Source organism: Thalassophryne amazonica, chromosome 11 (assembly GCF_902500255.1).
Source record: "Thalassophryne amazonica chromosome 11, fThaAma1.1, whole genome shotgun sequence".
In the NCBI taxonomy this organism is placed as follows: domain Eukaryota; kingdom Metazoa; phylum Chordata; class Actinopteri; order Batrachoidiformes; family Batrachoididae; genus Thalassophryne; species Thalassophryne amazonica.
The window spans coordinates 78792575-78805925 of NC_047113.1; the positions used below are offsets into that span (position 1 = coordinate 78792575).

Consider the following 13351-nt stretch of genomic DNA (forward strand, 5'->3'; position numbering starts at 1 on the left):
GCTAACTACCTGACTGTAGCCCTTAATGAACCTCCTATAGAAATTAGCGAAGCCGAGGAACTGTTGCAGCTTCCTACGGCTTGTGGGTTGGGGCCAGTCTCTCACCGCCGCAACCTTGGCCGGATCAGGAGCGACGGAGTTGGAGGAGATGATGAACCCCAGGAAGGACAAAGACGTGCGGTGGAACTCACACTTCTCGCCCTTCACAAACAGTCGGTTCTCCAACAACCGCTGTAGGACCTGACGTACATGCCTAACATGGGTCTCAGGGTCCGGAGAAAAGATGAGTATATCGTCTAGGTATACGAAGACGAACCAGTGCAGGAAATCCCGCAAGACATCATTAACCAACGCTTGGAAAGTCGCGGGAGCGTTGGTGAGACCGAACGGCATGACCAGGTACTCAAAGTGACCTAACGGGGTGTTAAATGCCGTCTTCCACTCATCTCCCTTCCGGATCCAAACCAGGTGATACGCATTTCTAAGATCGAGCTTAGTGAATATTCGGGCTCCATGCAGGGGCGTGAACACTGAATCCAACAGGGGCAACGGGTATCGATTGCGAACCGTGATCTCGTTCAGCCCCCTATAATCAATGCATGGACGAAGTCCGCCGTCTTTTTTACCCACAAAAAAGAAACCTGCACCCATCGGGGAGGTGGAATTCCGGATCAACCCGGCGGCTAACGAGTCCCGGATGTAGGTCTCCATTGATTCGCGCTCAGGCCGTGAGAGGTTGTACAGCCTGCTGGACGGGAACTCACTGCCCGGAACCAAATCAATGGCACAATCATAAGGACGGTGGGGGGGAAGGGTGAGCGCCAGATCCTTGCTGAACACGTCGACAAGGTCATGGTACTCCACCGGCACCGTCCCCAAATTGGGCGGGACTCTGACCTCCTCCTTAGCCTGGGAGCCGGGAGGAACCGAGGAACCTAAACACGCCCGATGGCAGGTCTCGCTCCACTGCACCACTACCCCGGACGGCCAATCGATCCGGGGATTGTGTTTTACCATCCAGGGGAACCCTAAAATCACACGGGAGGTAGCAGGAGTCACAAAAAACTCGATCTCCTCCCGGTGATTTCCTGACACCACCAGAGTTACAGGTGGTGTCTTATGCGTGATCGGAGGGAGTAGGGAGCCATCTAGTGCCCGCACCTGCACAGGCGAGGTGAGCGCCACCAGAGGGAGCCCCACCTCCCTAGCCCATCTGCTGTCCAACAGATTCCCCTCCGAGCCCGTGTCCACCAGTGCTGGGGCCTTCAGGGTTGAGTCCTCATAAAGGATCGTAACTGGGAGTCGTGTGGCGATGTGGGTGTGTCCCACGTGAATGTCTTGGCCCACCCCTAGCCCAGTCTCTAGGGGCGGGCGTTGGTGTTTAACCGCTCGGGGCAGTCTCTTACGTGGTGCTCTATCGAGCCACAAACAAAACAAGCTCCGTGGGCCCGCCTCCTCTGTGCATCTGGTGCCCTAAATGTTGCCCTACTCGTGTCCATAGCTTCGTCAGTAGGGGGAGCTGTGGCCCCATGGAGCGCAGGGGCCGTGGAGCGTGGGGAAGGCGGAGCGCGGTCGGAACCGGAAGGGAGAGGGACGGCGCGTGCCCGGCCATGCCCTTCGTCTCGTTCCCGCCGACGTTCTTCTAACTGGTTGTCTAACCGTATGACAAGATCGATGAGCCCATCTAAATCCCGCGGTTCGTCCTTAGCCACCAGGTGCTCCTTAAGAACCAATGACAGTCCGTTTACAAATGCGGCGCGGAGGGCAGTGCTATTCCAGCCAGACCTCGCAGCCGCGATGCGGAAGTCGACTGCATAGGCAGCTGCGCTCCGACGCCCCTGTCTCATCGACAGTAGCACAGTTGAAGCGGTTTCTCCTCTATTAGGGTGATCGAACACGGTTCTGAACTCCCTCACAAACCCATCATATGTCTGAAGGAGCCGTGAATTTTGCTCCCAGAGCGCTGTAGCCCAAGCGCGTGCCTTGCTGCGAAGCAGGTTTATTACATAAGCTACCTTGCTAGCATCGGTCGCGTACATAACTGGACGCTGTGCGAAGACGAGCGAACACTGCATAAGGAAATTCGCGCACGTCTCCACACAGCCTCCGTACGGCTCTGGGGGGCTTATGTATGCTTCCGGGGAAGGTGGGAGGGGTCGTTGAACGACCAGTGGAACGTCAATGTTACGCACAGGGTCCACGGGAGGGAGAGCCGCAGCGGCGCCCGGAGGGCGCGCTTCCACCTGCGCGGCGAGAGCCTCCACCCTGCGGTTAAGGAGGACGTTCTGCTCGGTCATCAAATCTAACCGAGTCGTGAAAGCGGTGAGGATCCGCTGCAACTCACCGATTACCCCTCCTGCGGACGCCTGCGCGTCCTGTTCTTCCATTGGCCGTTCAACAGCCGGTTGACGCCCCTCGGGATCCATGACGTTGGCCGAGATATCCTGTTGGGGAAAGTGAGGAACACGGACCCACAACAGGGGGCGCAAATGAACGGACAATGAAGAAGTCAAATAACAAGGTTTTACTGTTGTGAATTCGCACAACAAACACAACAGATCACAATTGTAAAAATAAACCAATTCCACTGGTGTCGTGTGGGCAGGCTCGACGATAGGAGACGTCCGTCCGAGTTGAACCGGAACCACCCGATTTCCTCTGCCACCGAACCCCGGGAATACTGGAGCCGCCAAGTCCCGAACTCCCAGGTGGCCACTGCCTCCGCTCGTCGGATCCGGTACTGCTGGCGAGGAACAGAAACAGTCAGATGTGGGTGCGGCTGCACCCAGCAACACGTAGGGTGGAAACACCACCTCCACCTCTAGTCACAAACAATACTGCAGTGTAGGGTACTTATCCGATATGAATCTAATACAGTCTTCAGCTGTCTTAAGCACAAGCAAAAAGGTTATTCCTCAGAAATGAGATGACTGGCTGAGTGCGTTACCTTCCTGGTAGAACGATATTTCGGCAATGAGATGGAGATGCCGTCCAGCTGATATATCCCTCAGCTGATGGATGTCAGCTGTTTCAGGTGATGGGTGACGGCTGTCACCTGGGCTGCTCCTGTGAGGCGGCAGCACCCTCTGGTGCCTGGAGCCCGCACTCCAGGCGGGGCGCCCTCTGGTGGTGGTGGGCCAGCAGTACCTCCTCTTCAGCGGCCCACACAACAGTTGTTGATGGTTTATTAGGTATTTTCTGTAGTTGATTGTTGCTGTTGTTGAAGGTTTATTGGTATTTTCTGTAACTGTTTGCTGTTGTTGTTGATGGGTTATTGTTATTTTCTGTAGCTGATTGCTGTTGTTGTTGATGGTTTATTGTTATTTTCTATAATTGTTTTCTGTTGTTGATGGTTTATTGTTATTTTCTGTAACTGATTGCTGTTGTTGATGGTCAAGGTTGAGTAGGATTTGTTGTGTGGGCCGCTGAAGAGGAGGTACTGCTGGCCCACCACCACCAGATGGCGCCCTGCTTGAAGTGCGGGCTTTAAGCACGAGGGCGTCATAGCAACCGGGAGTGACAGCTGTCACCCGTCATCAGCACCAGCTGTCACTCATTCACATCATACCACCACCACCATAAAGGCTGGACTGCAACTCCACCTCCCCGCCGAGAAATCAGCTACCTTGGAGGTAACTTCTCTGCTGTATTCAACTCTGACAAATAGTCTGAACTCTTTTTGCAGCCATTTTCCTGTGGTGTTGCCTTATTTGGGGAATTGGCATTTGATGTGATCAGCGACGGCTTCGCTTGACACTCCAACCAGATAAGTGGTTAGACAGGAGCTGCACGAGTGTGTGATTGGAGGTGGAGGTGCTCCCTTCCTAGAGAACACAGACGGTGGAATTACTGAGTGTGCGAACTCACACTCATCTAAACTGTTTCTGTTCTCTGCCAGCAATACCCGGTCTGACAGCTGGAGACGGTGGCCACCTGGGGCTCCAGGACTTGGCGGCTCCGGTGTTCTTCAGATCCGTTGGCGGTGAAGGCTGCGTGGGATCCGGCTCGGTTCTAGACGGACGTCTCCTATCCTCAAGCCTGCCCACACGTCACTCAACATTTAATTGTCTGTGGTACCAAAACTGTGTTTGTCTGTATTCCGTTGTGCACTTCACAACATTAAATTGTTACTGTTTGGCTTATCCATTGTCTGTTCATTTAGCGCCCCCTGTTGTGGGTCCGTGTTCCTACACTTTCACAACAGGATTTCTCGGCCAGCGTCATGGATCCCGAGGGGCGTCAACCATCGCTTGAACAGCCAATGGAAGAGCGAGGTGAACAGGCGTCAGCAGGAGGCATGTTAGGTGAGCTGCAGCAAATCTTTACTGCTTTCACTGCTCGGCTGGACTTAGTCACCGAGCAGAATGTGATTCTCAATCGGAGGATGGAGGCTCTCACCGCCCGGGTGGAAGCGCAGGCTCAGGGCGCTGCTGCAGCACCTCTTCCCGCTGACCGGAGGCCTGAGACAGACATTCTGCTGGTTGTTCAACGAACCCCCCCCACCATCCCCTGAAGCTTACATAAGCCCTCCGGAGCCGTACGGAGGCTGTGTCGAAACGTGCGCGGACTTCTTAATGCAGTGCTCGCTTTTTACAGCGTCCCGTCATGTATGAGTCAGACGCCAGCCGGGTGGCTTACGTAATAATTCTGCTTCGAGGAGAGGCGCGCGCCTGGGCTCCTAACGACGTATACTGGGTTTGTGAGGGAGTTCAAGCAGGTTTTTGATCACCCCCCATAGAGGCGAATCCGCATCAAACTTGTTGCTGTCAATCAGACAGGGGCGTCAGAGTGCAGCGGAGTATGCAGTCGACTTCCGCATCGCGGCTGCGAGGTCCGGCTGGAACAACATTGCACTCCGCGCCGCCTTCATAAACGGACGGTCTCCGGTCCTGAAGGAGCATTTACTGGCTAAGGATGAACCGCGGGATTTCGATGGGCTTGTTGATCTGGTTATACAATTAGATAACCGATTAGAGGAACACCGTCGGAAGCAGGGCGGGGGGCGTGGCCGGGCACGAGCCGTCCCTCTTCCTTCCGGGTCCGAAAGGGTGCCGTCTTCCCCACGCTCCACAGCCCGTGACTCATGTGTGGCAACAGCTCCCCCTGCTGACGAAGCTATGGACACGAGCAGGGCTAAAGTCAATACAAAGCTCAGACAACGGAGGCTGGTCCGCGGGGAGTGTTTTTTCTGTGGCTCGAGTGAGCATCTACAGAGGAACTGCCCCAAACGGTTAAACGACAACGTCCGCCCTTAGAAGCTGGGCTAAAGGTGGGCCATAATACACACGCAGGGAGACCCCGTAAATCTGCACGCATCCTAGTTACGATCCTGAGTTGGGATCTGACCCTTCACGCCCCAGCACTGGTAGACACGGGGTCGGAAGTGAATCTGCTGGACAGCAGATGGGCAAGGGAAGGGATTACCAGACACCACCAGTTTCACTGGTGGTGTCTGGTAATCACAGGGAGGAGATTGTGTTTTATGTAACACCTTCTACCTCCCGTGTGATTTTGGGCTATCCTTGGATGATAAAGCACAATCCCCGGATTGATTGGCTGTCTGTGGTTGTGGCTCAGTGGAGCGAAACCTGCCACCGGGAATGTCTCGGATCCTCGGTTCCGCCTGGTGTGACAGCTAGTGAGGAGGTCAAAGTCCCTCCCAATCTGACGGCAGTGCCAAGTGAGTACCATGATCTTGCTGACATTTTCAAAAAGAATCTGGCGCTCACCCTTCCCCCGCACCGTCCGTACGATTGTGCCATTGATTTGATCCCGGGCGTTGAGTACCCATCCAGTAGGCTGTACAACCTCTCACATCCTGAACGCGAATCAATGGAGACCTACATCCAGGACTCATTAGCTGCCGGGCTGATACAGAACTCCACCTCCCAGATGGGTGCTGGTTTCTTGTTTGTGGGCAAGAAAGACGGTGGACTACGTCCATGCATTGATTACAGGGGGCTGAACGAGATCACGGTTCGCAACCAATACCCTCTGCCCCTGTTAGATTCAGTGTTCACACCCCTGCATGGAGCCCAAATATTCACAAAACTGGATCTTAGGAATGCGTACCACCTGGTTCGGATCCGGAAGGGAGATGAATGGAAGACGGCATTTAACACCCCGTTAGGTCACTTTGAGTACCTGGTCATGCCGTTCGGCCTCACAAACGCCCCCGCGACGTTCCAAGCCTTAGTAAACAATGTCTTGCGGGACTTCCTGCATTGGTTTGTCTTCGTATATCTAGACGATATACTCATCTTTTCCCCGGATCCTGAGACTCATGTTACGCATGTACGTCAGGTCCTGCAACGGTTGTTGGAGAACCGGCTGTTTGTGAAGGGCGAGAAGTGCGAGTTCCACCGTACTTCTTTGTCCTTCCTGGGGTTCATCATCTCCTCAAACTCCATCGCACCCGATCCGGCCAAGGTAGCGGCGGTGAGAGACTGGCCCCAACCAACAAACCGTAGGAAACTGCAACAGTTCCTCGGTTTTGCTAATTTTTACCGGAGGTTCATCAAGGGCTATAGTCAGGTGGTTAGTCCCCTGACAGCCCTGACCTCCACAAAAGTCCCCTTCACCTGGTCGGATCAGTGCGAAGCCACGTTTAGGGAGTTGAAACGCCGGTTCTCAACTGCACCAGTTCTGGTGCAGCCCGATCCAAGTCGCCAGTTTATCAATCAATCAATCAATCAATCAATCAATTTTTTTTTATATAGCGCCAAATCACAACAAACAGTTGCCCCAAGGTGCCTTATATTGTAAGGCAAGGCCATACAATAATTATGTAAAACCCCAACGGTCAAAACGACCCGCTGTGAGCAAGCACTTGGCTACAGTGGGAAGGAAAAACTCCCTTTTAACAAGAAGAAACCTCCAGCAGAACCAGGCTCAGGGAGGGGCAGTCTTCTGCTGGGACTGGTTGGGGCTGAGGGAGAGAACCAGGAAAAAGACATGCTGTGGAGGGGAGCAGAGATCGATCACTAATGATTAAATGCAGAGTGGTGCATACAGAGCAAAAAGAGAAAGAAACAGTGCATCATGGGAACCCCCAGGCAGTCTACATCTATAGCAGCATAACTAAGGGATGGTTCAGGGTCACCTGATCCAGCCCTAACTATAAGCTTTAGCAAAAAGGAAAGTTTTAAGCCTAATCTTAAAAGTAGAGAGGATGTCTGTCTCCCTGATCTGAATTGGGAGCTGGTTCCACAGGAGAGGAGCCTGAAAGCTGAAGGCTCTGCCTCCCATTCTACTCTTACAAACCCTAGGAACTACAAGTAAGCCTGCAGTCTGAGAGCGAAGCACTCTATTGGGGTGATATGGTACTACGAGGTCCCTAAGATAAGATGGGACCTGATTATTCAAAACCTTATAAGTAAGAAGAAGAATTTTAAATTCTATTCTAGAATTAACAGGAAGCCAATGAGAGAGGCCAATATGGGTGAGATATGCTCTCTCCTTCTAGTCCCCGTCAGTACTCTAGCTGCAGCATTTGAATTAACTGAAGGCTTTTTAGGGAACTTTTAGGACAACCTGATAATAATGAATTACAATAGTCCAGCCTAGAGGAAATAAATGCATGAATTAGTTTTTCAGCATCACTCTGAGACAAGACCTTTCTAATTTTAGAGATATTGCGTAAATGCAAAAAAGCAGTCCTACATATTTGTTTAATATGCGCTTTGAATGACATATCCTGATCAAAAATGACTCCAAGATTTCTCACAGTATTACTAGAGGTCAGGGTAATGCCATCCAGAGTAAGGATCTGGTTAGACACCATGTTTCTAAGATTTGTGGGGCCAAGTACAATAACTTCAGTTTTATCTGAGTTTAAAAGCAGGAAATTAGAGGTCATCCATGTCTTTATGTCTGTAAGATAATCCTGCAGTTTAGCTAATTGGCTCAGTTCTAGACGGACGTCTCCTATCCTCAAGCCTGCCCACACGTCACTCAACATTTAATTGTCTGTGGTACCAAAACTGTGTTTGTCTGTATTCCGTTGTGCACTTCACAACATTAAATTGTTACTGTTTGGCTTATCCATTGTCCGTTCATTTAGCGCCCCCTGTTGTGGGTCCGTGTTCCTACACTTTCACAACAGGATTATTTTGAAAGAATACATGTGGATTACATGTATGTATGTACATACATTTGGATTACTTGTAATCTGATTACTTTTGGATTACATTTCAAAGTAATCCTACCCAACCTTGTTGATGGTTTATTGTTATTTTCTGTAATTGTTTGCTATTGTTGATGGTTTATTGTTATTTTCTGTAGCTGATTGCTGTTGTTGATGGTTTATTGTTATTTTCTGTAATTGTTTTCTGTTGTTGATGGTTTATTGTTATTTTCTGTGACTGACTGCTGTTGTTGATGGTCAAGGTTGAGTAGGATTATTTTTGAAAGAATACATGGGGATTACATGTATGTATGTACATACATTTGGATTACTTGTAATCTGATTACTTTTGGATTACATTTCAAAGTAATCCTACCCAACATTGTTGATGGTTTATTGTTATTTTCTGTAATTGTTTGCTATTGTTGATGGTCTATTGTTATTTTCTGTATCTGATTGCTGTTGTTGTTGATGGTTTATTGTTATTTTCTGTAATTGTTTGCTGTTGGTGATGGTTTATTGGTATTTTCTGTAGGTGATTGCTGTTGTTGATGATGGTTTATTAGTATTTTCTGTAATTGATTGCTGCTGTTGTTGATGGTGTATTGGTATTTTCTGTAGTTGTTTGCTGTTGTTGTTGATGGTTTATTGGTATTTTCTGTAATTGTTTGCTGTTGATGATGGCTTATTTGTATTTTCTGTAGTTGATTGCTGCTGTTGTTGATGGTTTATTTGGTATTTTCTGTAGTTGATTGTTGCTGTTGTTGAAGGCTTATTGGTATTTTCTGTAATTGTTTGCTGTTGTTGTTGATGGGTTATTGTTATTTTCTGTAGCTGATAGCTCTTGTTGTTGGTTTATTGTTATTTTTTGTAACTGACTGCTGTTGTTGATGGTCAAGGTTGAGTAGGATTATTTTGAAAGAATACATGTGGATTACATGTATGTATGTACATACATTTGGATTACTTATAATCTGATTACTTTTGGATTACATTTCAAAGTAATCCTACCCAACCTTGTTGATGGTTTATTGTTATTTTCTGTAATTGTTTGCTATTGTTGATGGTTTATTGTTATTTTCTGTAGCTGATTGCTGTTGTTGATGGTTTATTGTTATTTTCTGTAATTGTTTTCTGTTGTTGATGGTTTATTGTTATTTTCTGTAACTGACTGCTGTTGTTGATGGTCAAGGTTGAGTAGGATTATTTTTGAAAGAATACATGTGGATTACATGTATGTATGTACATACATTTGGATTACTTGTAATCTGATTACTTTTGGATTACATTTCAAAGTAATCCTACCCAACATTGTTGATGGTTTATTGTTATTTTCTGTAATTGTTTGCTATTATTGATGGTCTATTGTTATTTTCTGTATCTGATTGCTGTTGTTGATGGTTTATTGTTATTTTCTGTAGCTGATTGCTGTTGTTGATGGTTTATTGTTATTTTCTGTAATTGTTTTCTGTTGTTGATGGTTTATTGTTATTTTCTGTAACTGACTGCTGTTGTTGATGGTCAAGGTTGAGTAGGATTATTTTTGAAAGAATACATGTGGATTACATGTATGTATGTACATACATTTGGATTACTTGTAATCTGATTACTTTTGGATTACATTTCAAAGTAATCCTACCCAACATTGTTGATGGTTTATTGTTATTTTCTGTAATTGTTTGCTATTGTTGATGGTCTATTGTTATTTTCTGTATCTGATTGCTGTTGTTGTTGATGGTTTATTGTTATTTTCTGTAATTGTTTGCTGTTGGTGATGGTTTATTGTTATTTTCTGTAGTTGATTGCTGCTGTTGGTGATGGATTATTGGTATTTTCTGTAGTTGATTGCTGTTGTTGATGATGGTTTATTAGTATTTTCTGTAATTGATTGCTGCTGTTGTTGATGGTGTATTGGTATTTTCTGTAGTTGTTTGCTGTTGTTGTTGATGGTTTATTGGTATTTTCTGTAATTGTTTGCTGTTGATGATGGCTTATTTGTATTTTCTGTAGTTGATTGCTGCTGTTGTTGATGGTTTATTTGGTATTTTCTGTAGTTGATTGTTGCTGTTGTTGAAGGTTTATTGGTATTTTCTGTAATTGCTGTTGTTGTTGATGGGTTATTGTTATTTTCTGTAGCTGATAGCTCTTGTTGTTGATGGTTTATTGTTATTTTTTGTAACTGACTGCTGTTGTTGATGGTCAAGGCTGAGTAGGATTATTTTGAAAGAATACATGTGGATTACATGTATGTATGTACATACATACATGCGGATTACATGTATGTATGTACATACATACATGCGGATTACATGTATGTATGTACATACATACATGCGGATTACATGTATGTATGTACATACATTAGGATTACTTGTAATCTGATTAATTTTGGATTACATTTCAAAGTAATCCTACCCAACCTTGTTGATGGTTTATTGTTATTTTCTGTAATTGTTTGCTATCGTTGATGGTTTATTGTTATTTTCTGTAGCTGATTGCTGTTGTTGTTTATGGTTTATTGTTATTTTCTGTAGTTGATTGCTGTTGTTGTTGATGGGTTATTGGTATTTTCTGTAATTGTTTGCTGTTGTTGATGGGTTATTCTTATTTTCTGTAGCTGATTGCTGTTGTTATTGATGGTTTATTGTTATTTTCTGTAATTCTTTTCTGTTGTTGGTGGTTTATTGTTATTTTCTGTAACTGATTGCTGTTGTTGATGGTCAAGGTTGGGTAGGATTACTTTGAAAGAATACATGTGGATTACATGTATGTATGTACATACGTACATTTGGATTTCTTGTAATCTGATTACTTTTGGATTACATTTCAAAGTAATCCTACCCAACCTTGTTGATGGTTTATTGTTATTTTCTGTAATTGTTTGCTATTGTTGATGGTTTATTGTTATTTTCTGTAGTTGATTGCTGCTGTTGTTGATGGTTTATTTGGTATTTTCTGTAGTTGATTGTTGCTGTTGTTGAAGGTTTATTGGTATTTTCTGTAATTGTTTGCTGTTGTTGTTGATGGGTTATTGTTATTTTCTGTAGCTGATAGCTCTTGTTGTTGATGGTTTATTGTTATTTTTTGTAACTGACTGCTGTTGTTGATGGTCAAGGTTGAGTAGGATTATTTTGAAAGAATACATGTGGATTACATGTATGTATGTACATACATACATGCGGATTACATGTATGTATGTACATACATTTGGATTACTTGTAATCTGATTAATTTTGGATTACATTTCAAAGTAATCCTACCCAGCCTTGTTGATGGTTTATTGTTATTTTCTGTAATTGTTTGCTATCGTTGATGGTTTATTGTTATTTTCTGTAGCTGATTGCTGTTGTTGTTTATGGTTTATTGTTATTTTCTGTAGTTGATTGCTGTTGTTGTTGATGGGTTATTGGTACTTTCTGTAGTTGATTGTTGCTGTTGAAGGTTTATTGGTATTTTCTGTAATTGTTTGCTGTTGTTGATGGGTTATTCTTATTTTCTGTAGCTGATTGCTGTTGTTATTGATGGTTTATTGTTATTTTCTGTAATTCTTTTCTGTTGTTGGTGGTTTATTGTTATTTTCTGTAACTGATTGCTGTTGTTGATGGTCAAGGTTGGGTAGGATTACTTTGAAAGAATACATGTGGATTACATGTATGTATGTACATACGTACATTTGGATTACTTGTAATCTGATTACTTTTGGATTACATTTCAAAGTAATCCTACCCAACCTTGTTGATGGTTTATTGTTATTTTCTGTAATTGTTTGCTATTGTTGATGGTTTATTGTTATTTTCTGTAGTTGACTGCTGTTGTTGTTGATGGTTTATTGTTATTTTCTGTAGTTGATTGCTGCTGTTGTTGTTGTTGATGGTTTATTGTTATTTTCTGTAGTTGATTGCTGTTGTTGTTGATGGGTTATTGGTACTTTCTGTAGTTGATTGCTGTTGCTGGGTTCGGTGCCGCTCACCTTGAGTTTCTGGACGGTCCGGCTCTCCTCCTCTCGGCACCACACTGTCACTCCTCCTTTGTTGTAGCGGCTTTTCCAGCCTTCTGAACTCAGGCACTGATCTTTGAATGACGAGAAGTCCGAGTCATCCGGGATCTGGACCGGCATGTCAAACTCCCAGAACTCAAAAACAGCACAGAACACAAAGTCTAAGATCTCAGACAGCACTCTGTCATCAGTTGGTTGTGAGCAACTGAATAAACACTAAACTGCTTAAAACGGCTTTAAGCTGATTTTTATTAACAAAAAGTCTCCAAACTCGTGTAAACCAGATAAAACTGTGACTAAAAAGAGGCTGAGATCATCAGGTCTGTGACGTTTTATCTGATCCTCATCACCTCCCCTCTGATCCTTCTGCACAGATAGGACAGAAGGTCAGAACACTCACTCTTGAGCCTACAAAACCAAAACTTTACAAAGTATGCACGTAAACATTTTTAGTCATTATTAATGAATATCTTTCTTTCAACTTATGAGATTCTGAGTAATAATTAGGCCATAATATGATTACATATTATTTTGTGCAAATTATATTAAACGGTGTAAATTACTGTAACAGCATAATTCTGTCATAATCAAAACAAGAACAAATTCACAATTATAACAATGATAGCATCATTATTATTCAAAAAAGTTCATAATTAACAACTTTATAATTTTTAAAGAATCTCACACGGAGAAAACATTATTTAATGAGGTAAAAATTAAGCTGTTTGATACTTTTTAAAACAGAATTCGAATTGATCTTCCTTTATTTGATACAAATAGAGATTAAAGATTTATATCAAATAAAGGATATTATGAGTATTTAAAAATACCATGAGTAAATTAAGATCAGGTTTGAATATAATTTCAGATTCAGATTTATTCAGAATAACAAGATTAAAATATTCAGTTCAAACTGAAAAGGAGCAGGCAGGATATATATATATATATGTGTGTGTGTGTGTGTGTGTGTGTGTGTGTGTGTGTGTGTGTGTGTGTGTGTGTGTGTGTGTGTGTGTGTGTGTGTGTGTGTATTTGAATGTGAAGCATCACTGTGAAGAACTTTGAGTGCCTGGATCAGATTTTGACTTCCTCTGAGTAAAAGCTGCTCTGTGTTCCTGTTTCCTGTCAGGTGTATACGTTGAAGTAATTTTCAGCTGTTTCTGGGATTCAAATAATATAATGTTATCTTTGCTTAAGCTATATGAAATAGAGATTCAGGGTTTTTTTTT

General features: G+C 44.4%; 1 protein-coding gene across 1 annotated transcript in view; it reads right to left on the reverse strand.

Annotated features, from left to right (window-relative positions):
* stard15 (StAR-related lipid transfer (START) domain containing 15) overlaps nt 1–12399 on the reverse strand; it is a 47292-nt gene extending 34893 nt beyond the window's left edge. Inside the window, exon 1 of the mRNA XM_034182253.1 lies at nt 12096–12399. Coding sequence (XP_034038144.1) covers nt 12096–12242 — 147 coding nt within the window. The 5' untranslated portion in view covers nt 12243–12399. The remainder of the gene's footprint in view (nt 1–12095) is intronic.
* Nucleotides 12400–13351: the final 952 nt, after the last annotated feature.